General features: G+C 36.5%; 17 protein-coding genes across 17 annotated transcripts in view; 10 read left to right on the forward strand and 7 right to left on the reverse strand.

The window, feature by feature from the left end:
- Positions 1-6: 6 nt before the first annotated feature.
- Positions 7-1575, forward strand: FDP41_004459 (uncharacterized protein; the record flags this gene model as incomplete). The annotated part of the gene is made up of 2 exons (XM_044707875.1): positions 7-64; positions 278-1575. 2 exons carry the CDS (start codon positions 7-9, stop codon positions 1573-1575), a joined length of 1356 nt encoding a protein of 451 aa, XP_044561273.1.
- A 73-nt stretch (positions 1576-1648) lies between these two features.
- On the reverse strand, positions 1649-3103 carry FDP41_004460 (uncharacterized protein; the record flags this gene model as incomplete). Its single annotated transcript, XM_044707877.1, has 1 exon — positions 1649-3103. The coding sequence occupies one exon, from the start codon at positions 3101-3103 to the stop codon at positions 1649-1651; it is 1455 nt and encodes a 484-aa protein (XP_044561274.1).
- Positions 3104-3134: 31 nt separating this feature from the next.
- On the reverse strand, positions 3135-3957 carry FDP41_004461 (uncharacterized protein; the record flags this gene model as incomplete). The annotated part of the gene is made up of 2 exons (XM_044707878.1): positions 3135-3538; positions 3723-3957. 2 exons carry the CDS (start codon positions 3955-3957, stop codon positions 3135-3137), a joined length of 639 nt encoding a protein of 212 aa, XP_044561275.1.
- Positions 3958-4082: 125 nt separating this feature from the next.
- FDP41_004462 (uncharacterized protein) lies at positions 4083-5225 on the reverse strand (the record flags this gene model as incomplete). Its single annotated transcript, XM_044707879.1, has 1 exon — positions 4083-5225. The coding sequence occupies one exon, from the start codon at positions 5223-5225 to the stop codon at positions 4083-4085; it is 1143 nt and encodes a 380-aa protein (XP_044561276.1).
- Positions 5226-5632: 407 nt separating this feature from the next.
- On the forward strand, positions 5633-7017 carry FDP41_004463 (uncharacterized protein; the record flags this gene model as incomplete). The annotated part of the gene is made up of 2 exons (XM_044707880.1): positions 5633-6232; positions 6307-7017. 2 exons carry the CDS (start codon positions 5633-5635, stop codon positions 7015-7017), a joined length of 1311 nt encoding a protein of 436 aa, XP_044561277.1.
- Positions 7018-7081: 64 nt separating this feature from the next.
- Positions 7082-9293, reverse strand: FDP41_004464 (uncharacterized protein; the record flags this gene model as incomplete). Its single annotated transcript, XM_044707881.1, has 4 exons — positions 7082-8460; positions 8517-8891; positions 9031-9111; positions 9257-9293. The coding sequence occupies 4 exons, from the start codon at positions 9291-9293 to the stop codon at positions 7082-7084; spliced, it is 1872 nt and encodes a 623-aa protein (XP_044561278.1).
- Positions 9294-10585: 1292 nt separating this feature from the next.
- FDP41_004465 (uncharacterized protein) lies at positions 10586-11754 on the forward strand (the record flags this gene model as incomplete). The annotated part of the gene is made up of 8 exons (XM_044707882.1): positions 10586-10777; positions 10832-10868; positions 10931-10996; positions 11066-11137; positions 11192-11275; positions 11327-11336; positions 11394-11488; positions 11540-11754. The coding sequence occupies 8 exons, from the start codon at positions 10586-10588 to the stop codon at positions 11752-11754; spliced, it is 771 nt and encodes a 256-aa protein (XP_044561279.1).
- A 69-nt stretch (positions 11755-11823) lies between these two features.
- On the reverse strand, positions 11824-13622 carry FDP41_004466 (uncharacterized protein; the record flags this gene model as incomplete). Its single annotated transcript, XM_044707883.1, has 2 exons — positions 11824-13094; positions 13151-13622. 2 exons carry the CDS (start codon positions 13620-13622, stop codon positions 11824-11826), a joined length of 1743 nt encoding a protein of 580 aa, XP_044561280.1.
- A 23-nt stretch (positions 13623-13645) lies between these two features.
- FDP41_004467 (uncharacterized protein) lies at positions 13646-14572 on the forward strand (the record flags this gene model as incomplete). Its single annotated transcript, XM_044707884.1, has 3 exons — positions 13646-13693; positions 13758-14342; positions 14411-14572. The coding sequence occupies 3 exons, from the start codon at positions 13646-13648 to the stop codon at positions 14570-14572; spliced, it is 795 nt and encodes a 264-aa protein (XP_044561281.1).
- Positions 14573-14584: 12 nt separating this feature from the next.
- On the reverse strand, positions 14585-15448 carry FDP41_004468 (uncharacterized protein; the record flags this gene model as incomplete). The annotated part of the gene is made up of 1 exon (XM_044707885.1): positions 14585-15448. One exon carries the CDS (start codon positions 15446-15448, stop codon positions 14585-14587), a length of 864 nt encoding a protein of 287 aa, XP_044561282.1.
- Positions 15449-15712: 264 nt separating this feature from the next.
- FDP41_004469 (uncharacterized protein) lies at positions 15713-16351 on the forward strand (the record flags this gene model as incomplete). Its single annotated transcript, XM_044707886.1, has 1 exon — positions 15713-16351. One exon carries the CDS (start codon positions 15713-15715, stop codon positions 16349-16351), a length of 639 nt encoding a protein of 212 aa, XP_044561283.1.
- Positions 16352-16368: 17 nt separating this feature from the next.
- On the reverse strand, positions 16369-17883 carry FDP41_004470 (uncharacterized protein; the record flags this gene model as incomplete). Its single annotated transcript, XM_044707888.1, has 1 exon — positions 16369-17883. The coding sequence occupies one exon, from the start codon at positions 17881-17883 to the stop codon at positions 16369-16371; it is 1515 nt and encodes a 504-aa protein (XP_044561284.1).
- A 216-nt stretch (positions 17884-18099) lies between these two features.
- Positions 18100-20007, forward strand: FDP41_004471 (uncharacterized protein; the record flags this gene model as incomplete). Its single annotated transcript, XM_044707889.1, has 1 exon — positions 18100-20007. The coding sequence occupies one exon, from the start codon at positions 18100-18102 to the stop codon at positions 20005-20007; it is 1908 nt and encodes a 635-aa protein (XP_044561285.1).
- A 143-nt stretch (positions 20008-20150) lies between these two features.
- Positions 20151-21089, forward strand: FDP41_004472 (uncharacterized protein; the record flags this gene model as incomplete). The annotated part of the gene is made up of 2 exons (XM_044707890.1): positions 20151-20459; positions 20592-21089. 2 exons carry the CDS (start codon positions 20151-20153, stop codon positions 21087-21089), a joined length of 807 nt encoding a protein of 268 aa, XP_044561286.1.
- A 247-nt stretch (positions 21090-21336) lies between these two features.
- On the forward strand, positions 21337-23040 carry FDP41_004473 (uncharacterized protein; the record flags this gene model as incomplete). The annotated part of the gene is made up of 1 exon (XM_044707891.1): positions 21337-23040. One exon carries the CDS (start codon positions 21337-21339, stop codon positions 23038-23040), a length of 1704 nt encoding a protein of 567 aa, XP_044561287.1.
- Positions 23041-23142: 102 nt separating this feature from the next.
- Positions 23143-25634, forward strand: FDP41_004474 (uncharacterized protein; the record flags this gene model as incomplete). The annotated part of the gene is made up of 2 exons (XM_044707892.1): positions 23143-24406; positions 24457-25634. The coding sequence occupies 2 exons, from the start codon at positions 23143-23145 to the stop codon at positions 25632-25634; spliced, it is 2442 nt and encodes an 813-aa protein (XP_044561288.1).
- A 24-nt stretch (positions 25635-25658) lies between these two features.
- FDP41_004475 (uncharacterized protein) overlaps positions 25659-25785 on the forward strand; it is a gene marked incomplete at both ends in the record, with an annotated part of 2120 nt that continues 1993 nt past the window's right edge. Inside the window, one exon of the mRNA XM_044707893.1 lies at positions 25659-25785. This exon is cut by the window's right edge and continues 765 nt beyond it. Coding sequence (XP_044561289.1) covers positions 25659-25785 — 127 coding nt within the window.

Raw genomic sequence — 25785 nt, forward strand, 5'->3', positions numbered from 1 at the left:
GCAAAAATGATGAGCTCACATTTAGAAGAGAAGCGCGCGGCATTGCTGGGTCTTGCACCAAAAAGTAGGTATTTTAATTATTATTATCATTATTTATTAATATTACCGACTTTTCCATCTCTGAATGTTGTCATGGATTTTATTCCGATCAATCCTGATGATTTGGTATCTTTTCCGATTTTTGAAATCATCAATAATAATACTCTACCTCATCACGACAACATTATTTTCATCATCATACGATAATAATCCTTGTCATCATGGAACATTTATACAGATGACAAATCCAAAAGTGAAAATCAAAAAGGCTCCTCATCCTCTCGCAAACGAAGCAATTCTGCCTCAAATTCATCTTCAACTACTTCTTCCACAACTACCACTTCATCGGGCTCTGGTAGAAAACGGAACAGTGCCAACACTAGCAGCACTTCCAATTTGCAATCTTCTTCACTTACTTCATCGAATAGCAATGCCTCTCTTTCCTCTCTCTCCTCTACCACAAATTCCAATATTCCTTCCTCATCATCACTGACTGTTTCTCCTCCTATTGGATCTAATTTACAAGTCTCTCATAATTCAGCTACTTCCATTACCATCAGTCTGATACAAACACCACCCATCTCGAGTGCTCATAACTCTTCCTCTACGAGTAGCAACCATAACACGGTGGTTCCGAGCGGTGTTTCTTCTTCATCATTACATCCAATTTCAACAACTGGTTACAACCAATCTGTACCTGTCGAGAGAAGTGGACGACTTGCTACGCCACCCTCCACGACATCAACGTTGAGTTCATCTTCGCATGTGAGTACCACACAACCGAATTTGAACCATGACGTGCATTCTATATTTCCTCCTCTATCGACGTCAAACTCTCAACCTCCTATTCCTGTTATATTACCAAAACCTGTTACACCATTGCTAGGAGCAAATGACAATGAAAGCACAACAGCTGTAACAATTGATACCAATATGAGTGCTTCCGATGATGAGGATGAGGAGAGCACTTTTATTGAAGAAGACGATGACGAATCCTATACCGATGAAAGTGGTGATGATGAAGAAGATGAGAATTTCGATGATACAGAGGAAATTGTTATTGTCGATGATGACTTTTTCGAAAAGTATTTGGAAAACGTTCCAGTTCAAGAACAAGCCCAAATCATACAAAAGAATATCAATTCGGAACATGTACAATTCTTACACACTGTCACAATGATTCCTATAACTACTTCTGTTCCGAGATTAAAAAAACAATTAGGGGCAGCTGGTTTTAGCAAGAAGCGAATCACAAAGAAAAAGACGAATCCCTCATCAATGCCTTTAGAACAATTCTTTAAGAGGCTTAACACTGAACAGTTGATCAAATACCGAAGATATCATAATATTAACTCAGTTACTAGAGCAAGCAGCCGAGAAGAATTGGAGGCATCTGCCATCAATCATTTCAAAAACGAATGGCATTTTGTTGGAGAGAATAGAGTTATTTCACAATTTCTTCACAGGTTAAATCTGGCCATACCCAGACTACGAGGAAACGCCAGCAGTGTGCTTCAACAACTAAGCGACCTATGATATTTCAACTTGACACAAAGCTCAACACGATTGTAGATAAACAACACTAGTGAATAATAAATTATCTCAGTAATTATTTATTTTTGCTTTTAGCGTTTCTTCTTTCTCTTTGAATCATAATCCGTTCGATTTTTGTTCTGCAATCTGAGTTTGGTGGAAAATGATCTAATTCATAGTAATGAGGTGCAAGTTCGAGCAGCCATTCTCCTTCAATTTCTGTCACCGTTCTTACATATTGTTTGTTTGTTAACACGAATTCATCGTATATGACCCATTCTGGAGAATGATTCAAAGTGGTGGATGGATGCAAGGCAACCACTTGGTTATCCTTAACAGTGCAATAATGGTTAGATCTATCTTTAAATGCGACGTTCATGAAAAAGCCAGAAACAAGAGCTTTTCTAATATTTCTATAGTATTCAGGAGAGCTTGTATCAGCACTCACTCGAGGAATTCCTGATTTGACCATCAATTGATCTAGTTGTTTTCTCACGCTCTCTGCTGATCTCAGAGTTCTATAGTTGAGATAATTGTCATAACACCACTTCTTATCACACTTATTTGCAATGAAGGCATGGAAAGTGTTAAGAAGAGTAAGATGATCTCCATCTGAATGTTGGAATTGTGCTTTGGCACTGTCAGCTTCACGTTGTTGACCTTTTGGTCTCACAAAAGGGCTTGGCGAAGAAAGCATGGCCACAATCGTACAAATTTCATTCGAACAGTTGAAATCTGGTGACACTAGTAAAAGTTTGGCCAACTGAGGATCAAGAGGGAATAAACTCATTCGATCTCCCAGCTCTGTTAATTCTCCTTCGTCATCCAAAGCTCCCAAATAATGTAACAGTTCCAATGCTCTCATTAAAGTCTCAGGAGCAGGTGGATCCATAAAATCAAAGTGAACTAAATCGTCCACACCTAACTTTTTCAATTGCAAAACAACTGTTCCCAAATTGCTTCTCAAAATTTCTGGGTATGTTTGCTCATCCAAATCGTTGAAAGCTTCCTCAGTATATAATCTAAAGCATTTTCCAGGCTGAGTTCTTCCCGCTCTACCTGCTCTTTGTTTAGCGCTAGCCTTAGAAATTGGTGTCACAAGCAATGACTCTACTCTTGTTCTTGGGTTATAAATTTTTTGTTTAAAGAATCCTGGATCGACCACATAAACAACTCCATCGATAGTCACTGATGTTTCTGCAATATTTGTTGCAACTACACATTTTCTACCTCCAGGAGGAGCTTCTTTGAAAATACGTTGTTGCTGTTCGGGAGGTAAAGTACTGAAAAGTGGAACACATTCCAATACTCCAATATTTCTATTTTCAGCTCTCATGTTATTCACCTCTTGAGTGAGCTGTTCACATGCAGATTCAATCTCTTCTTGACCCGTTAAAAAGAGCAAAATATCACCTTTTTCTTCTGTTAAGTGAATTTGAAGTGTGGTTCTTATGGCAGCTTCAAAGTAATCCTTTTCTGGGCTTTCAGTATAGAAAATTTCAACAGGGAATGTTCTACCGGGAATGTGCATGACTGGAGCAGATTCAAAATAGTCTTGGAATTTACCAGAATCCAAAGTAGCGCTCATCACTACCAGTTTCAAATCTTTTTCTTTTTTGCAACAATTCTTTCAACAAACCCATCAAAATATCTGTACTGAGTGTTCTTTCGTGTGCTTCGTCCAAAATAACCACTGAATATTTGCTTAATTTGGGATCTAACATGGCTTCTCTTAAAAGCATACCATCAGTGAGATATTTGAGAATTGTTTTTTCTGAAGATTTATCTTCAAAACGAATGGAATAACCAACTTCATTACCCAAATCAACATCCATCTCATCGGCCACACGTTGAGCAACAGACATGGCAGCAACTCTACGAGGTTGGGTACAAGCAATTCCTTTTCCATCTTTTGAATATCCGGCGTGAACAAGGAATTGAGGAATTTGAGTGGTCTTACCGGAACCTGTTTCACCGACCAAAAGTACAATTTGATTATCTTCAACTAATTTGACAAAGTCTTTCTGTGCCTCAAACACTGGTAATAATCTTCTCTTTTCATAAATTTCATAGTATTTATCGCTGTATGGTTGTCCGGTAAATGGATTAGTCTCGGCATCGCTTCTCGTGGATGTTCTTGTGGTCTTTACGGTGTAATTCCTCTGTAGTATTGGTGTTGTAATCTATTCTCTTTTTCTTTTCAAAGGATCTATTGGTGTTGTTGTTATATCGATTATTGGAGTAAGAATTATTCGGTCGGTTGTAGCCTCCTTTTCGGTCCGAAGAGTTGTTATAGCTGCCTCTTCCTCGGTTGTGGCCTCCCGATGATGACGAAGAAGAGAATCTCTGTTCATTGTTAAAGTTGCTGAAGGATCGTTTACTCATTTTTTTTGAAATCGCTTTTTCTTCAAGAATTTTGAAGGTGAATGGTCATCCCATTGATAGAGACATGATTGATTCATTCTCGTTCTACATGTGGTTATTGCTCAACATGAGATAAGAGCAAGCAATTAATTTGAGGCAGCTGTGAAAAAAGTCTTAGTGTTGTTGTTGTTTCTCTTGAGGTACGGTGAAATAAATTGATACGACTTGTGGAATGTAAAGTGTTGGTGAGGAATTGATAGAGAGTGAACAATGGTGTCGTCATTGTTGAGATGTGTTTGAATTTGAATGGACTTATCGTGATATTTACACAACACTACAAAAGAATTGTCAGAGTTTGTAATGGTCCATTGAGAGCATAATTGGGGAGTATTTTCATGTCTCCAAGTCCAATAGTCATCACTGCCTGAGTTTTCAAAGCTTTTAGAGGTATCATCATGATATATATTCACATGAATGATGTTGTCTTGGTTGACAGTGAATTTACCCTTAGAAAATACTGCAAAGGGATAGAAATTTGTTGATCCAGATTTGTGAAACGACAATGTGTGAAACACTTCAAATCTGTCCACAAATACATGGTCAGCAGAATCATTCATGTTGATGTTCATGTCAAATACACCAATTCCCTCCATGACAAGAGTGTCAAACCCAAGATTCTGGGGTAGTACATTGATATCATTTTGCTCCTCATGATTTTTAAAGTGTATATCACCTCCAATGGCAACAAATCTTGGAATATATAAATATGTAGGTCTATTTGGCTTGAAATATTTGATAACACATTCCTTTGCAATTAAATACCATGGAATAACAATATACAGATTCTCCACTTTTCCATTCACTACATGGTGAGGTGTCACTTGAAAATCTTTCACAGAAAGATTATGAATTTTCATTGATCCACAGAAAAAACATCCACTTATTGACTCATAACTCAAGTACTTGTCCCATTCCAACAGCCTCATTGAGGATTGAACAAGTAAATTTAAAAAGTAATCCGATGTGAAGAATAATGTGCCTGATATCAAGGCAATAATCGTAATAAACATTTGAAAGAGCTCTCTATTGGTAGGAAAACTCCCTCTAATTCTGTTGAGAATCCATGATGATGGTGATGAGTTTCGGGAGTTCTCTTCTTCGCTTTGTTTCCTTTCATTACTACTATTACTGCTGCAATTACCAGATTTCGTAGAGAAGGAACGAATTCCGTTCGAGGAGGAGGATGAAACATGCCATAAACTTGTTCGAGAGTTGTTTGTTGTGTTCATGATGATATTCCGAGAGTTGAGAGCAAGGCTTGTTGAGACTCTAAATCTATTCATGCTGTGTTTCAACAAGAGATCTCTCATGGGCTCACCAATTTCTCTTCTTCTCCATAGTTTTAGGTTTATCATCTTTTTTCCATTGTCTGTTCGTTATTAATATTGTTATTGAAATTCAACCTCGCAGAACGCAAACAATTTTTTGTTCAACGAGATTTGAACGCAGTGGAAATCATTGAAAGCTGGTGCTGTTGTTGTTGAACTTACCTGGTTACAACAGTGGCACTTTAAAAATAAAACATCCATTAAAAAAATTTCAAAGCTCTTGATCGGGTCATTATTATCATCATCACGGATTTCATCTTGATCACCTTCCTTTAAATTTTTAAAAGACATAGATCATCATCATCATCATGGACGCAATTGTTAATGCTATCCTTCAAGCAAAGAAGAAGGATTTGGATGATCTTCAAAAGAAATTGGAGATGAACATGGACAAACTCAGACAAATGGGCGGACACATCTCCAATGCCCTCAAGGCTTTGAGACCTGATGAAAACTCTTTGGGTATCACATATTTGCTCTTTGCTAAAGCTTCTTTACCAAAACTTGATGAATCTTTTTTGAACGAGGTCGAAGGTTTTGTTGTTGCTCTTGATGGTGAACAAACAAGAAGGGCTGCCAATAGATTTGTTTATGTTACCAATAGGTATATGGAGTTGTGTAGAGACAACAACTTGGCTGTCAGAGGTTTGAGAACACTCCAAATTGCTGTCCAACGATTCCGAAAGTCTTCTGAATATTTGACACCAGTTCACAGTCAACTTTTATTGTTGTGTTTAAAGACAAAGAATTACAAGATTGGATATAACTTGATCGAGAACAAGATCTTTGATGTGGACACAGACATTACAGGTCTTACTCCAAGAGATATGTTGTTGTATTATTACTATGGTGGTATGATCTACATTGGCATGAAAGAATTTTCCAAGGCATATACATTCTTTGACAACGTAAGTAAGGAATTTCTGTTGTAATATTGTTTATCTTACCTTGAACGATTTCAAATTAATTATTTGATCTACAGGCAATGCAAATTCCTGCCCTTGCTTTGAATGCCATCATGGTAGAAAGTGCCAAGAAGCTTGTCTTAGTGTCACTCTTGGTGCATGGTAAATATTTAGGTATTTCCAAGAATGCTTCAAACTTGGTCCACAGACATATGAAAACTTTCTGCCAAATCTATATTGATTTCGCAACTGCTTTTGAACGTGACGATGTAGACAAGGCTTACAAGATTTTGAATGAACACAATCAGGCAATCAAGGATGACAAGAACCTTGGCTTGATGAAGCAATGTCTCTCTGCTCTTCACAGAAGAAATATTCAAAAGCTCACTTCCACTTATGTCACATTGTCATTGGTTGATATTGCTAAAGCTGCTCGTTTGAAGGATGCAAAGGAAGCTGAACAACTTTTGTTCAAGATGATCGACAACGGCCAAATTAATGCCAGAATTAACCAACTTGACGGAATGGTTACATTCGAAGAGGACACTGAATCTTCTAATTTCTCTTCTCCTTTCACAAATCAAACTCTTGACAGAAGCATTCAAAGAACAATTAATTTCACAAAACGTTTGAAGAAGATGGATGATGAAATTTCTACTTCGACAGCTTACATTGTTCGTTCATTTGGTTTAAGAGAAGAAATGTTTGACTTGGAAATGATGAAAGGAGGCTCCAGAGGTCAGAGAGGAATGGGTGGCGCAGCTCGATTCATGGAGATGTGGAGATAATGTAGACATCATCGTAGAATTTTGCTGAAATAAACACTTTTAAAAGTTCAACTTTGTCTTGTGCCTAGTTGTTTATTTGAATTGGTTTTAGATGCACTCTGTGTTGAGAATGAGGATCATTTCTCAGCGATGCTGGAGGTGTTTTGATTCTGGAATGAGTTTGTGAAACATCGTTCATTATTGTAACCGGACTGTTGTCTCCACAAAAGTGATCGAGCAGATCTTTCTCCAAATCGTCGATATTTCCAAGCTCAAGAGCATTTCCAAGAGGAAGTTTTTTCGAGGAGGATGACTTTCTTCCTTGCTGAAGACCTAAAATTGGATGAGACTGCGGACTAACATGATAAAGCTTTGGAAGAGCTTTGATAGGAGAAAGGCATCCAACGTTCGTTGTTTTTGGCTGTTCTAATGCACTAAAACCATTCTTAATCGAGCTTCGAAGTGTTAAATTCGACTTGCTTTTCCTTGTCTTTACAACTTTTTCTCCTGCCACTCTTGGTGATGCTGTTGCTTCATCATGTGCGAGATTGTCTGAAAACGAAGATGGAGCTCTGTTTAGTTCCTTTTTGTGGGCTAAAAACTGTTTCCCAGCATGCTCGTTTTCTTGATCAACGTGCTCCTCAATTACTTCAAATTGACCTTTTGAGTGAATGTTGTCCACCGGCTGGAGATGTCTCAGTTTTTGACTGGAGACTGGTTTTTTCTTTTCGTATGTGTTGGAGTATGGAAGCTTGTTTAAGGTGGTTTTGGTTTGCACTGGTTTCGGCAGTGGTAGTTTTTGAAGGTGGACATCGCTTAATTTTGGTTTACGCTTCTCACTCCTCGACTGAGAGCGAGAGATGTCCTCATCGAAATCTCTTCCACCTTGCCTGGATCTTGCTCGTTTGTTCGCTTGTAAAATGGAAGCATCAAATTCTGGTTGTTGGTAGTCATCCACTGATTCCAAACATCCTGTCATCATTTCGGAAGGTTTTGTAATTGTCTTTTTCTTTCTTGCTGTATTTACATTTTCATGTTGTTCTAAATAATTTACAGATTGAAGTATATTTCCTTTGCTTGTTGATGAGCCGAGGATCGGCTTCGGTATTGTGTTTGTTTCAACACTGGTTTCACTAGTAGGATGATTCGAATGCCTTCCAAAATCTGCCATACCTTCAAAAAACTTGTGATTTAAACAGTCTGTGGCTGTAAACCTTTCTTTTGGATCAATTTTTAAACATCCTTTCAAAAACAGCAGCCCGCTTTTCGAAACTTTCCCAAGAAATCTTCGTTCCAATCCTTCACAGGCTGTCATGTCAGGAAATTTGTATCCGTTGAACATTGGGTTTTTGAAGAACATTTTCGTTTGCTCTTTTGTCAAAGGTCCTAGTAATTTTTGAATAAGGTAAAGCTGATCTATCTCAGAATGTCCTGGAAACAAAGGTTTACCAGTAAGTAGCTCAGCTAAATATCGTTTGTTAGGTGGATCACTTTCGCTAACGACAAAAATCAAAACTTACCCATAATACATCCTATTGCCCAAATGTCCACCTCAGGACCGTAATGTTTACATCCCAGCAAAAGAGACGGACATCTGTACCACCGCGTAGCAATGTAATCTGTAAATTCTGTTTCTTTTTTAGGAATCGTTCGAGCAAACCCAAAATCAATTAGTTTGAGTTGCTTGTTGCTATTAATCATTATATTTTCCAATTTGATGTCTCTATGTATAACTTGGTTGTCGTGACAGAATGCAATTGCTTTGACTAATTGATACATGTATAGTTTTACAATTTCTTCTGGAAATCCTTCCGGTTGCAGCGAGAGATGTTCCAACATATTCATTTCATAGAACTCAAATACAAGATGAAGTCGTCCTCGTTTTCGGAAAACGTCTTTAAGCGTTATTATATTTTCATGTTTGAGAGATTTCAATAATTTAACCTCTCGCATTGTTGTTTTCCGCACAATTTCATCCTTTTCTACTCTCAAGTTTGATCATCTTTAAAATCACCTCCACGATATGAAACTTACGATCATTCTCTTTGAATTGTTTGATGGCCACATACTCTCCACTCTCTTTATCCCTACACTTCAATACAACTCCGTACGTTCCTGTTTGATCGCGGGAGATTGAGTTATAAAATCGTTGAATCGTTTGATGATTTTCATCGTTGAAAAAGTCGTGATCATTACATTGAAACAACATGAAAGCTCCTCATGATTGAAGACTCCTTCTCCATGCTCTTCAAACCCTTACCTTCTCCAATCTTGTCAATGACCTCATAGCGGTCCATATTTTTTACAGTTTTTAGCGCGAACGAGCGACACCGCTTTAAAAAAACTAAAAAAGGAAGTCTTCAAGGGTGTCTCTCGCAAGACTTTCCTGACATGACGATGGTAGATGTGTGTAGTCGATGCAGTACTTTATTTCAACATCAACTGGAGAGAGACATGAAGGCAAACGGTGTTATTATTAGCTCTTGCAGAGTTGACTTTTAAGAGATTTCTAACTCAAGCCTTTCTTTGATGATGTTGATATCAAGCTCATCTTCTTCATTCATTTACTCAGTTGCAAGAGGTGTATTGTGTTGCTCCATTCAGGATGGTTGTATTCTCAACAAGCAATTCTTCAAATTCGTACATTGGATACAGGAAGATTCTTCTTTCAAGAGACTGAGTTTAAAAATGTCGCATCATCGCTACCAACCTTACAAAACTTCTTCTTCGTCACCTTCTTCGAGCTTTTCCAACCACAGTCAAAATCGATCGTCTGGCAAGAGGACTCTCATCAAGAGACAATTCCTCAGGCTATCGTCAATACCGAGTTGTTGCAGATCGCTCATCCCAAAGTAATAGAACTAACAGTTCTTCTTCTTCTCCCAAAGGTGTTCAATGGCAATACACTCATCGACGAGTAGCCGAGAAGAAAATAGGTCGTGAAATACTACCAACCGAACACGTTCATCATATCAATAAGAACAAGCAGGACAACAGAAGAGAAAATCTGGCCGTTTTAGATGAACACATTCATCAACACTTGCACTCGGATCAATATTTGGAGAAGGCTGCCTGTTTCCGTTGTCTTTGCAAGGAGTGATGTATTTGGAAGAGATATTATTGGAAGAGGATCAAGAACGATCTATCATCAAGAAAGCCAAGACAGTGGCAGAGGAAGAAGAGTAATTCGGAAATAGACTTTAAGACGTTTCAGTAGTCTTCATGATGATCATGAGGAGGTCTTTAAAAGTTGGAGAAGAAAATTATATTAAGAGAATCGAGGATCTGTTTCTCAGTTCCTTGCACCAGCTCTCCGATATGGAAAGTCATCTCAGCGCTGACAGGATTAAAAAAAAAATTACGGCCGTTGCTGAGAGAAGCTTCTCGTTGGATTCATTCGTTGTTGTTCTTGTTTTGTACTGGAAGTCAATCAGCGTCGTGTTCAATTACTATTACTATTTTCTGTTGAGATAAATTTATTCATACGCCACGCCATATTACAATACATCGGACGTGAAAATTTTGAATATCCTCGGATTCAGTTGAATATAATTTATAAACAGTATATATATAAATCATAGGCCAGAAGATGGGTCAAATTGTCTCACAATATGTGTTTGCTCCTCCAAAACCAACCTACGATGAGCACCATCCATATCCCGTTACTTTTCTCACGACTAAATCAAAAAAGATGATTCCTTGCTATTATTTGAAGGCAAGCAAGGACACTCCAACCACCATTATATATTCTCACGGAAATGCTGCTGATATAGGTGCCATGGTATGTTGAATGAAGAGGAACCAAAGGAATTCAATAATTGTTTTTTTCATGTAGTTTGATTTTTTGGTTGTATTGCGTGATTATTTGAATGGTAGGTTTCGAGTGTTAAGATGATGTCACATCAACTCGTCAAACTTTCCAATAATTTATTAGTGAATGTTCTTCATTACGAATATGTTGGTTATGGACTTGCAAATCAATATCAACCATCGGAGAGTGGTACGTATTTTCTTATTTTCATCGCCACACATCCAATTCACAATATTTCCACATTTTCATCTTTCAAAGATACCTACGAGAGTGCTGAAGCAGCATATGAATATTTAACAAAAGCCCAAAAGGTTAATCCAAAAGACATTGGTAAGTTCTTTGAAATTTTCTGTTCGACCAATATATTGAAAATTTGAACAATAGTAATATTCGGAACATCTGTCGGAAGCGGCCCATCATGCTATTTAGCAAATAAGTATCCTATTAAGGGTCTTATTTTAGAGTGTCGTAAGTATGAAATAGATGGAATGTGACATTTTTCAAATTAACATTAATTAGCTTTTGTATCGTAAGTTTATACTTTGTTGCAGAAATACCTAAATCCATTGGTATTGTAAAATAATAGAATTTGTCGTATTGTTAGTAGCTCTGTATTTTTGAGACCTGTAGATATGTTTTGTAACATTAATAGAATTCCCAATGTAAAGGCTCCTGTAATCAGTAAGTAGCACTTGAATTACCAACAATGGTGATTTGACCCTTTTTTCGCAGTTTTCCATGGAACAAACGATGACGTAGTCCCTTATGATCATGGTAAAGAGCTCTACAATAATGTTAATCCACGTTACCAATACAAGTTTGTGTCCATTGAAAATGGTTCACATCATGATATTATTGAGAGGCTAACTTTAAAAACGTATATTCAGATACTAAGAGGATTTCTTGCTCACTTGGATAATCCTACTCAAGAAAAACCATCCCAATAACAAATCACATTCTACACACATTGTACATATATTAATCTAATGAAGAGTGAACTCTTTTTTATCTAGTAGTTATTCCTCTTGCTCCTTTGTTTCTAGATTGACATATTTTCGTACCATGGCCTCAGAAAAATTCTTGGAAATAAACTCTTTCATTGAAGACAATAATGGTGCTCTCACTACAATCTTCTTTCCTGTAATTGGATGTTGGAATGTTATCTTGTGCAGATGAAACAAAATATGATTGGCGTTGTGAGCTCTGGAAATTGCGTATGGGACTCGGTTATCCACTTGGTCAAAGTACAACAGATCTCCAAGCATAGGAATTCCGTGGGTTGCCAAATGAGAACGCACTTGTTGAACAGATCCAGAAGGAATGGTGATGGAAACCAATGCAACACTATTTTCCTCATTAAGTTCCAGTACTTTGCAAACTGTTGTGACATCCTTCAATATTTTGACATTTTTCATGAGCTCGTCATGTCTGCTTGCTTTTTCTGCAACTACCTTGTTCAAAGTTGGATGTTTCACTAACTTAACATCTCCTTGCATAGTTATCGTTTTGTTTTTTGCTGCCTTTTCCATCTTTTCAAGAAAGTCGTCATGATCCTTCGATAAGTCAATCCAACCTGACCTCTCCAAATGCTCATTTTCCTCAACATTTTCACCAACCAGATCAATATCCTCATCCTCTTCATACTCTACAACATCTTCCAAATTAAAGAGCTCTTCCATTCTTTCTTTTTTTAAATCCGCGAATGACACTTTTTTAACCCCATATCGTTGTAATAATTCTTCCTCCGATAATGATGCTAGATAAGCTTCATCCTCTTCATCATTATCATCATTAAACTCTTCCATCATATCAAGATATGGATTAAGCTTTTTTTTGAGGGCTTTTACATCCGAAACTGCACAAACAGCTAAATATTGTTTGCTCATGTCAGAGTTCTGCTCAAATTGAGCGCTTAATTTTTGGTTGGAATATGAGTTTTTCCCGCAGATCAAGACTCCTGACATTTGAGTTTCTAATCTATGGGCAAGATTCACTGCCAATGGAAGCGTAGGTTTGACAGGTTTCTTTTTTGTCTTTTGATCCTCTTGATATTTTTCTGTGCAATAACGCCGTATGGCATTGATCATCGTTGCTGATTCTGGATGAGATTTGCTTGCATGGACAGCATATCCAAAAGGTTTGTTAACAACAATAACATCGTTATCCTCATACAGTACATGGATAGGTACTGTTGGAAAGTTTTCTTCTTCTGATTGTACAACTGGTGTAGCAATAGGTCTATTCTCAAGATAAATTTCAAAAATTAATGATTTTTCTGCCATCAAATCTACAATATTATCCAAATGTGAATACATTATTTCCAATAATTCTCATAATCCATACCCTTAAATTTTACAAATTTTGTGTCTTCGTTACTTTTTTTGCTATTAATTTTAACATGTCCATTACTCAACAAAAATTGGGCATATTCTCTGCTGATTGGAAGTAGCTGACTCAATAATTTATCGGTTCTTATTTTCTCATTCAACACTGAAGGTTCTTCGGATCTATATGCTTCAACGGAAAATTTAACAATTTTTCTTCTTCCTTCCATAACATCTTTTTCACCACTTTTATCTAAATATCGAATTCGGCATAATGATAGAACATCCACAGTCTTTTCTCTCACACTTGAATAATTTCTGGAATTATTTTCTGTCTTCAGGAGCCCGGTATTAAAATAATCTGAAGCAAACCTGTTGTTACGAGTAAAGTAAGGATGATATTGGTGGTCATGATGATGATACGCAACTACAACACTTCTACATCCCAAAGGTTTATTGGAGAGCGACAATAAGCACCGCAAGAGACGCATTTTTTCAAAATTGACTCAAAAAAATGGAACGAAAGGACCAGCTGTTTATGACCTTAAATTGGATGAGAGAGGTGAGTGAGGCTTGATGATTGAGGTATATGGATTATCATCATTTAACGACTACTGGCTTGAAAGAATTTAATTGATTTAATTAAATACAAGGAAATGAATGAAAAATTTTCCCTAAGAGAGAAAATAGAGAAGGAACATCAAGTAAGAATTAAAGAGTTGGAACAAACGATAGTTGAGTTGAAACATCAACTGGAGTTGAAGAACGCGGAAATTGAGAGATGCTTCAAAACATCTGAAAGAGTTGTTGATACTAAATTGGAGAATGCAAAGCTTGTTGAATGTAACAAGAAGTTCATTGAACGTATTTCTGAATATGAAATGAAATTTCATCAAATATGGGAAGAAAACGAGCAGATGGAGTCAAGAGTTGAAAGAACGATGGAAGAAAAACTTTCGGTATTGGAGAAGACTGTGTTGAATCCTCTCTTTTCCATCATTAAGGAATGTGAAGCAAATAGTGCAAAACTCATTTCATTCTCTCAGAAAGTAAAGGCTGAAAGAAATGAATTGAGAAGGAGAGTGTCCCAACTCCTCAACCAAATCAATGCCAAGAATGAAGAAAATGAAAAGCTTCATATGGAGTTGACTCAAATCCAAAGCAGGCATGATGAGGCAATTCAAAAGTTGAAATTGCAATACGAGCAAAAGGTAAGTCACTGTGGTTGGGCCAACGGCAAAATGTGGAATTTAGTAATGATCAATATATGACAATCTAGATCTTACAACTTAATACCAAAATTAACTCTGAAAGAAACGCTTCATACTCAACAGGAGGTCAAACAGCAATTGATATGTACAAAAGAAAGTTACAAGCAGCAGAACTACAGATTAGAGAGCTTAAAAAGTCTCTTGGTAGTGGAACTCCTCAAAGAAAATAATCATTTCAATTTTCATTCCTGTACAGCAGCAATATAATAGGTGAGATAACTCTTGTCAGTCTCTTCAACTCCACTAGTTTCTAGTTTAACATCCATGATTAAGGCATGACCATCAATAAAAATACAATCTACATCGGTAGGATTTGTGATATGAGCATGAAGGAACCTAGAGAGAGATTTCAATCGTACAGTAATTTCTGATGTATAAACTTCATTTGTGTTCATACCTTCTCGCCTTACAGTCAATCCCTTGTAAATGGTTCTAATGGAGACCAGAGTACTATTGACGACCAACCGGAGTTGACCAGAAGGTGAACCTGCCACGTCCACATTACCGTTGTGTGTCGATTTCATCTTATCAACCACGGATTTCATTTCTTTTAGTTTTGGTAAACTGATCATGAGAGGATTAGAGCAAAATTGAGAATAATCTGGTTCCATAATTCTAGCTTGAATTTCTTCGTGTAGCAAGACTCTAATGGGAACATCTTGTACGATCGTAACAACATTGGATGTCTCTTTTTTCGATACTTGTGTTTTAATTTCAAAAGTCAAATATCCGACATCATGCTTCTTTGTTAATTTTGCACTGGTTGCAAGAGCATTAGTAGCTGTTTTTAACGCTGATGCTAAATTCTTCAATGTTACTTCAAACACTATTTCATTTCGGAGCTTGGACTGGATTCGTAATTCCGAAAATAATGCTTGTGCAACCACTGATCCGTACACTTGAACGTTTTCACCATCGGTTTGTTTTGATACGAAGAGAATTTTAAATTTGCTGAAACGAATGATGCCAGTCTTGTCTACTTTCTCGAGGGATTGCACAATGTTGAGAAAGAGCTTTTGATTGATAACGTTGGCTCTAAATTTCATTTTTTTTTGAAATTTGATTTAAATTTTTTCTTGTGCTTTCTGGAAAAATGCAACTTTTGGTTCGCAGACTGACTGGGAGATGTCAAAAAGTATAATCCTCTCCTTGAGCAGCCTTTTCGTATGGATGGGTTACAAAGCTGTTAGTTACCAGCTGATGATAAATTGAGAAGGCCAATTAGTCTTTGATGATGATTTGAAGAGAGAAAGGATGTTGCGCGGCTTTTTTGTTTTACAAAAAAAAAATTAAAACAAAAAAATTAAAAAATGGCCAAGAGGAAATCATCAACCGCAAAAGGTTCTCGAAAGAACGCAGCCAGCAAGATTGATCAATTGTTGATAGAAATGTCTAAAAATTACACTCCTCCCCCTCCCGAAGTGTTTGCTGAGGTTGAGGACAAGTGGGTGAGAGTTAAAGTTCGGTTGATGAATTGGGAAAATATGGGTTTTCAACTCCGAGTAAGGGAATCTACGAATCTTTATACAATTGAACAGAAAATACGAGAAAGGCACGGAGGTAGTATAACAAATGTAGTATTTTGGAAAGATGGTGTGAGTCCTGAAAATGAGATCGGGAACAATCCTGGAGATTTAAATAACACTCTTCGATCTATATTTCAGTTTAATCAACAGGCAGGACGTTACGTTGCAAATAATTCCAAAAACGAAGGACCAAAAATCAAGTTGCAGCAAGAAGACGAGCTCAACGAAAATCCAATGTCTGCTAGAAGTACTAAAAAATTTGATTTAAACGAAGATGTTATTGAGGAAGAATGCGACTATGAATGTACATTATTTTACGACTTTACTCCTTTTGAGACAGATTGTCCTTTGCTTCAAAATTCGCCTCGTTTGGCAGATTTAGGGCCAAAGGAGGATGAACAAAAGAAAAAGAGAGTCCTTTAATCAAAGATATTTGATGATTAGAAAATCTTTCTCTTTTTATCATACAGAAATACTCCAACCAAGCAAACAACAAATCCATACGTCAAAATAATTATTGTAGACGTAATTTTTGAGGCATCTATTGTTTGAAAGAAAAGATTAATTGCCCCAGTGATGAGATTGGCAAATAAAAATGAAAACAGTGGATTAAAGTTCATAGCATCTCTAACAACGGAGGTATATGAGGCTCTTGATATGTTGTTTTTCAAAGGAGTTATCTGTGACATCCAATAGAATAAAGTAAGGAGAGTGATGTTAAAAGAGAGTGACCAAACAATATATCCAAAGTTTGTCATTCGTCTCGATGGCATAAAAATTGTAAATAAAATATCCTTAGTGTCGAAGAATTCCTTGTTGATCTGATAATGATAAGTTTCTTCAGTTATATGTGATGCAGGCTCAATAAACCATCGGCCTCCATATGCATAAAAAGGAGCAAATGATAGGATTGTCGTTATCAATGTCAACATAATTAAGAATTTCAAATATTGTTTAGCCATAGTGTGATAGTTGAATGTGAATTGACCCACACCGACACCAATAAGATGAATGGATAAATATCCAAGCAGAGTTCCAAACCCTTCCTTGTTCGCTAAAATAAGATTTGTGCGTTCTCCATTTAAAATGATATGCTGAAGATTCAAAGGTCCAGAGAGGAGCCATTGTTGAAAAAGAGCACAAAGCGTGCCAACTATTAAACTTTTTTTCCAAGAGCTAGTCAAGTGTAGTACCTCATCAGTAATGTAGGACAATATACAGAGGAATACAAGTGTTGTGAAAAAATTCCAATGAACTCCATATTCTGAAACATGTGTTTGATAATTCATAGTTTTCACAGACAAAAATCGAAAGATCGCAAGAAGGGTCAATGGCAACAGAGAATGAATAAGCTTGGAAAAGGTCATTCTTGGAGTAGATGGATTTACAACTCGCCTTGCAGTGCTTGAAACAATGGCTCCGCTGAATACGAAACTTCCAACTCCTAAATCCATCAACGAGTATCCAAAATTTTCTGTTTTTGCCAATCTTCTTGGAAATATCTGAAAATCTACCATCAATATTGCCATAATGGTCGAAAGTTGCATGCTGTGACGATACTCTGAGATGAATTCTATATGTTGGCTACTTTTCTCTAATTTCCTATTTTCGTCATGCGTTATGTTTCCTTCATCATGCTTGTCAATTTTCTGAAATATTACAATAAATAAAATCATTACACTCCACAACAGAACAAGTCCTAACGAAAAGCTATTTCCAACAACGGATCTATTCAAAACAATTGTCGTTTCAATCGCATAATAAAATACAACTTTGAAAATAATTTCAAGCAATAAACGAGAGAATCTTCCTTTAAAGAAAAATCGTTTCAAATAATATTCTGCACTGGGAATCAACACCACGGACATGCTCAATCCAAAAACTTCCAATGGAGTTGTGCCTGTAATATCGGAAACAAAGTCTTCTTGCCTCTCTCTATAGGAAATTGAAGACATTTTTCATATTTACAAAAAATGCTCAAAAGATCCGCTTGTGGGTCTTTGTCCGTCTTGAACAGCAGCAACAAATACATGCCAAGCTTACTTTTGAATAACAACAATTGTATAAATTCTGCTTGCAATGGGTTTATCAGTGGCAGTTCATCAAGGAAGGTGCACAAGAATTTAAAGTTTAATCATCTTGTGTCATCTTCATCATCATCGGGAACAAAAATGTTTTTAAATGTACCATCTGTTCAGATGAGAAAAAAGACTCATCATCAGAGCGCTGGATCGTCATCCTCGGAAACTATTTCTCCAGTAACAACCTCTGAACAAGGAAGCGAAAAAGCGTCTGTAAGAAAAATTCTTACCCATGTTTCAACACTATTGTGGCCAAAAGATACAGGTTTGAGAGGAAGAGTGATTGCAGCTGTTGGATTTTTAATCGGAGCAAAATTATTTAACGTGGCTGTTCCATTCTTCTTTAAGCAGGCTGTTGATTTGTTGGGGCCAAGTACAGAAACCATAGTGCAAGATCCCACAATTTGGTTTACAATGGGGCCAATATCAATGATTATCGGCTATGGTATTGCAAAAACATTATCCTCCCTATTCACAGAATTAAGAGGTGCTGTATTTTCAAAAGTCACGCAAGCATCCATTAGGATTGTATCAATGAGAGTTTTCGAACATCTTCTTAATATGGACATTACATTTCATTTACAACGAAAAACTGGAGCTTTAAGTGCAATAATCGATAGAGGAAAGAGAGGAATTAACTTTTTACTAACTAGCTTATTGTTTAATATCGTTCCAACACTATTCGAGCTTTCAGTGGTTAGCTCTATTTTTTATTTTAGCTATGGCGCAAACTTTGCTCTGACAGCATTGGGAGCTGTATTCTTTTATGGAGTATGGACTATTGCAATTACACAATGGAGAACCAAGTTCAGAAAACAAATGAACAAGGCAGAAAACGACGCAAACAGTCGAGTTATTGATTCGTTGATAAATTATGAAACGGTGAAGTATTTCCAGAACGAGAAATATGAAGCTGAGAAATATGATGAATATTTGAAGAAATTCGCAGATGCCTCTGTCCACACATCCACCAGTTTGAGTACTCTAAACTTTGGACAATCATTTATTTTCTCATTGGCATTGACCTATATTATGTATTTGACAGCAAACAAAATTATGACTGGAGATTTAACAGTTGGTGACTTGGTTATGGTAAACACATTGCTTTTCCAGCTTTCTATTCCTCTTAACTTCTTGGGTACAGTGTACAGAGAAACTACCCAAGCAATTACTGACATTGAACATTTGTTCTCACTGATTGACACCAAGTCAAATATACAAGATATTTCTGATAAGGAACTAGTGGTTAATGAAAATGAAGGAGTAGAAATAGAATTCAGAAATGTTTCCTTCTCCTATGAATCAGGAAGGAAGATTCTTGACAATGTTTCCTTTGTTGTGAAGCCAGGTACCACGTTGGGTGTTTGTGGCCCAAGTGGAAGTGGAAAATCAACAATTTTAAAGCTCTTATTCAGATTTTATGATCCATCAGAGGGACAAATTTTAGTGAATGGTCAAGACATCAAAACTGTTTCTCTCGAAAGTCTTCGAAGAATCATGGGATTCATACCACAAGATTGTGTACTTTTTAATGATTCTCTTAAACATAACATTGCATATGGTAGACTAGGTAGTTCTGACGAAGAAATCAAAACGGCTGCAGATAAAGCTCATCTCACTGAAATTATTGAAAGGCTACCAAAAGGCCTAGACACACAAGTGGGTGAAAGAGGTTTGAAATTGTCAGGCGGTGAAAAACAAAGAACGGCTATTGCGAGAGCAATTTTAAGGGCACCCAAGATTTTGTGTTGTGATGAATCTACATCCTCTCTCGATTCAAAATCTGAAAAACAAATCATGACAGCTATTGAGGAATTATTTTCAAAAACAAGCACCATCATGATTGCGCACCGATTGTCAACCATACAAAATGCTGATCAAATCATTGTACTTAATAGTCATGGCTCTATTGCTGAATCAGGAACACATCAAGAATTAATCAAACATGAACATGGTCTTTATGCCGAGTTATGGAAACGTCAAGCTCATCACCATTAAAGAAGTATATATACTTTGTGTGTGTAATATTGTCCTTCGAATATTGGAATTACTTGGAATTGTTATTGCAACAAGTATCATTCGAATATTGTCCTTCGTTGTAATTGTTATTGCGATAACAAGTATAATTCCACTTTAAAAAAATGGTTCTTTACAAAGTTCCGTTCACCACTCGGGTGTTCAATTTGAAACATTCTCTCGCACAGAGGATGAAGCAATTCTATGATAGAGCACTTCGTTTTGATATGTTAACACCTTATAGGACTTTACATCAATTTAATTCAAAAACACATCTCTCATCTTGGACACTCATTACCGATACAATATTCGGAGGAAAATCCGATTGTGAATTAGTGAAGACAAATAATAATAGTTGTGTATTTCAAGGACAATTATACACCCTCACGAATGGAAAGAAAGTATTGCCATCTTTTGCAAGAATGTGGTTTGTGGTACGTTTCCGAGCGAGGATTCCTCATGATGAAATTCATTTTGATTGGAAATATTTAAATAATTTTTTAAAAAATAATTTTTGACATTTAAAAAATTGAAATATTGTGGATAATCATTCATCTTTTAAACAGTATCCAGCTCTTCATTTAGATTTATCAGACTATGAAGAAGGAGGAATTAAAATTAAATATCGAACTGACAGACCAGAAGATTTCCAACTCCAATTTGAATTCAATCATTTCATGGATGACATTTTCTTTTATGCACCACTCGTTCCATCGACTCTTCTAGAAAATACGACTTATTATCAAAGTGGAGTCGCCTACAAGATTCAACATACAAAATTTTACACTGAAATTGATCCAGAAAGTGGTGAGGAATGGCTTGTTTCTGAAATTCCATTTACAAGTTTTTGTGTGAATAATATGGGTGAAGAGACATCGATTGGTGCCATTCGAAAAGCTAAATCAGGGACAACTGCGCCTATTTATGACATTTTGACACTCGGCGTTGGAATTAGTTCTCTGAAAGAGGGTCCATTTAGTGTGGAGCTTAAATCGATTGAGGCATTTCCTGGCAATGAAACACTGAAAAATACTACCAAAGATACCAAAGAATCTGAATTTTAAATAATGTCGAGGAAAGAGTTCACAATACCATGCGTTGGAAGAGAAAAATCTTCACATTAACCATTCTGCTGGGACTCTTTCTTGATGCAAAAAAAAATTTGTTGTTTGAAAAAAATAAATTGAAACCTAAAGAAGAATTTCATCATAAGTCTTTACACGTCTTCGTTGATTCCGAAACAATAAGACACAACCAACACTTGAACCATTGGATCATCACACACAGAATATTTCTCTCTTCTTTTATACAATGAACGGTGATCATCGGATCCACAATAATAATGAAAATAAGCTGTTGAAGAAAATCAAGTTATTAAAGCAGAAAGTTAAAGCAGCAAAGAATGGAGGCTCTTCCTCTTCTCAAGAAACAAATGGTAGTGATTTAGAAACAATGACAAATACAGTGTGCTCCGAATCCGTTGTACCCAAATTAGAAACTTGTATTGCAGAAGAGTTGTCATTGAAACGAAAAGCAGAATTTGAATTATTTCAAAATTGGAAAAAACAAAAGAAGGATCGTGATTCTATATTCTCTTTGGATTGTTTAATGACAATTTGTGAATTTCTACCTCCAAGAAAGCTATTCACAAGCATCATGCTTGTTTGCAAAGATTGGAGAAATGCATTGATTAACAACAACTTCTTTTGGTTTGATTTGTACAAGAGAATCTTTTATGAAGATTTGAACGTGAAAAAAGAACAAGTGGACGAATGCGACTTTTTATTGGCATTCAAAACAAGATATGCATTTGTGTTAAAACATTCCATAGGATCCTCTTTGACTAAATTTCTCAAAAAACAAGACAGCTTGGTCGAACGTGCCTATCATTCGAATGATATTAATGAGGCAACAACTTTATTTTCTGAATGTCTTGGATCTCAAGCAGTATTTACAAGGTTCTTTGACCTCCAGAAGAAACAAGTTGACTTTTCTCTTCGAGCTCTAGAGTTCATCCAAGAAGTTGATGATATCAAGAATGAAAGGAACATCTTGAGAGCACTTTTAAATATTTTATTACAAAGAACTATTGATCTTACTGATGATAGTGATGAAGAGACAGAAGCCAATTTTTCAAGACATGATTTATCAGTACTAGACAATGTCATGACACAATTTAGAAGATTTACGAAGTCTAGGAACAGCATTATTGTCACAAACAGTTTATATTTTGGACAAGAAGAAAATAATTCACTTGCAGAGACTTACAAGCTTGATTTTATCATTTTCAGTACCATTGGTCACTATGCTGAATTTAAGGCAACCATTAATTGTTTTATAATTGATGATACATATTTGGATGGAGGGAGATTGACAATGATAGGACAATTTTTAGGAGACAACAAAGCAGAACATTTAATGGATATCATTTATGATGGTGAAAGTGATCGATCACGATGCTCTTTCCATCACACATTCATCGAACGCTGTATTAGAGATTTGGGCTTACAAAATATTGCTCCAAGAGTATTTGTGTATTTTTTACTGAAATTAATCTCTACAAACATCGATGGTCAATTATTCTACAAACTTCTATTGAATATTTGCATGAGCTATCACAGCAATAACCAAACTCAGGTGATTGATCCTCTTGACTCTGAGGATGCTGTCTATTTGGCCATCTCAGATGAAGAAGAAGATGAAGAAGGTGATGATGATTACACAGAAGAAGACAGAAGATTTGTGGTTGAAGGGAGTGATGAAGATTTAGATGAAGAAGAAGAATTTGAGGATCAATTAGAAGAGATTGATGTTTCGAGCGCAAGTGAAGTGTCATCCGTGACAGACCCTAATGAGCCAATGGCTGTTTTTTCTGAAGAAGAAACGGATGGCGTTGAAGTCATTATTGATGTATCTGAAGCAGCCTTCACATCACCACCAACTGACATTGCTCACACGATCCAAGTGGATAATAACAACAAGGATGTTGTGGAGTTGGATTTTGACGAAGAATGAACTTTGCCTTAATTTACACACTCTTCCATCTCTTACTGGAAAGGCATTTCCGCGCCTTGAAAGTTATTTCATTTTTAAAAAAAAGAAAAAAAATTTAACAAAATGACTAAAGCAAGGCTTTATCTTTCGGGTGTGGAAAGAAAAGATGATCAACTCGATGCCTTTCACTCTCCCGAAAATATTCTACTTGATGATGATAGCAGTTTTCAAACAAAAGAAGACACTAAAACTTGTTTTATTTATTTAGACATTCTTGATGATACATTTAAAATTGATAAAGTGATCGTAAGAAATAATGGGTCAGCTTTGATTGAAGTTTGTGTATCGGAAGAAAGTAATGGGAAATTTGATGAAAGTAAATCTCTTGTGTTACTTCCTACAACACCCATGCTGAATTTTCAAGATTTGAAGACCAAATCTAAATTTACAGATCTTCATATTTTCAATTCTAAATCTCTCTATAGGTCCGCACTGATGAGACAAGACGAGAAGGGATTTAAAGGATGGAAGAAAATTCGCATAAAATTAACATCGTCCTATTCTGGAAACTATTTAGGTTTGACATACTTTGCTGTGGAAAAAGTTGATTCTGAAACAACAAGCAAGATGGAAGAGTCATCCACTTCGCTCATCAAAGGAGCAACATTAGATATTCCATTACTTTCTGATGACGATGATGTAAAAGACGAAAATCCTCAAGAGAAATTTGAGCAAGCAAGGAAGATGGCCCACACAAAACTCTCGGCCTCCCCCTCTTTAGATATCAAGCCAAATTTACCGAGTGCAAAATTAAGTGTTTCTTCAACAGAGGTAAAGAAAAGAACATTGCCAAGTGGTATTACTGCTAAACCTACAAAATCATCATCCCAAACTAATGACATTGATGACAGTTCTGAGAAAACTGACACTTCAAAAAAACGAACAAGAAAGAAAGAAGAGTCCAAGAAGAAACCTATCAAGTTTAAATCAATTGCTGGTTTAGATGAAAGTGATAAGTCAGATAGTGAGAAAGACCAAAAAAAAGCTGACAAAAAGAAACCAACCACAAGAAAAAAGACTACAACAAGGAAAAAGAAATATTCTTCAGATCCATCCAATACAGATGATGAAGATAAAATGATAGACGATGCTAGCGATGCTGACGAAAATGGTAATCTAGCAGGTTTTGTGGTGAGTAACAAGACAACAATTAAGGACAAGCGGAATCTTAAAGACGGGCCAGTAACTTCCAAAGAGAACGTTCTTGTTGGTTGTGTGATTGCAATCAGTGGTATTCAAAATCCAGAAAGAGCTACTATAAGAGAGAAGGCACTTGAAATGGGAGCCAGTTATAGACCAAATGTTACCTCAGACACTACACACTTAGGTGAGTTATTGTTTGACAATTTTTTGGTAATGAATCGACAATATCTAAAGTTGCTGCGTTTGTTTCTGATAAGGGTCGTGAAGCACAAAAGCAAGGGTCAAAAATTGTCACCAAAGAGTGGGTTTATGACTGTTACTCGAAATTAAGGCGAATGAACGAAAAAAAGTACTCATTGAAAAAAGATGATTCGCTAAGTGATGATGAAGAGGCAGAAGCGTCACTAGGATCTGACATTGACTTTGAATTAAGTGAAGACAGTTCTGAAAAAGATATGGAAGCAGAAGATGGTGAATACGTCCCAAAACGAAAAAAGAAAAAAGTGTCTCGAAAACCAGAACAAAAGCCAGAAAAGAAAAACGAAAGCAAACCTAAGAATGACAAAAAACCAGAAAAGGTGGTTCATGATTCTTCGAAAGATAACTCTCAAACTGATGTATCGTCTAAGAATGTTACAACATCTGCCAGTGCTGCCTTGCCAAATGACAAGCCACCAACGACATCATCACCATCGATAACGAACGAGAAAAGTGAGGCACCACCAACACAAGCAACAACAGCAACTTCTCTCTCGCCACCAACTACGACGTTGGTCAACAAGTGTGACCTATCTTCATCAGAAGAACAAGAACTTTTGAGATTTAAAAAGTTCTTTGATGACTCTCCAAACATGAAAAAATCCTTTGCTGATTTTATAAGAGAAGACATTTTTGGAGCAGCAATTTCATGTACCAGAGAAGGTGATATTATGGCCTTTTTTGAGCAATGGTCACTAAACACACCTAGCCCTAAATTTTTGAGAAGTATCGCAAAGTTGGCAATGGACGACGATGAAACAAACAAGGAAGAACTGATCAACAGCATCGATCATTTGAAAAACAAAATGCTGCAGTACATTAACTTGAACTTGTCAAACAAACCCATAGTTGCCGATGTGGATCTTGAAGGACCTCAAGCTGCATTGCCTTCATTCTTTGAGGGATGTATTGTTTATTTTGATCCAGCAGTTAAGAATCAAAGAGAATTGAGGAGGTACATCATTGCTTATGGTGGAGAAATTGCAGATGATTTTTCTGAAAGAAGGGATGACATCACTCATGTTATTGTAAATCCTGACTATGATGGAAATATCTTGTACAATGACAAGCGAATTGTCGATTGGAAATGGGTGCAACACTCTCACAGAAGGCAAAGAAAGTTGAACGAAGAGGCTTATGCTGTTGGTGATTAATAAAACGAAATGATGTATATTCACATGTTTGAAGAACTTCGAACACTTGATCTTTATTCTTACTCGAGGCCTTCTCGTTCGAATAACAGCCTTTGGCCTTTGATTGATTCATCAAAAACTCCATTATCGAACACTAAGACACCATTCACAA

This window comes from Naegleria fowleri, assembly GCF_008403515.1.
Source record: "Naegleria fowleri strain ATCC 30894 chromosome Unknown tig37, whole genome shotgun sequence".
Classification (NCBI taxonomy): Eukaryota; Heterolobosea; class Eutetramitea; order Acrasida; family Naegleriidae; genus Naegleria; species Naegleria fowleri.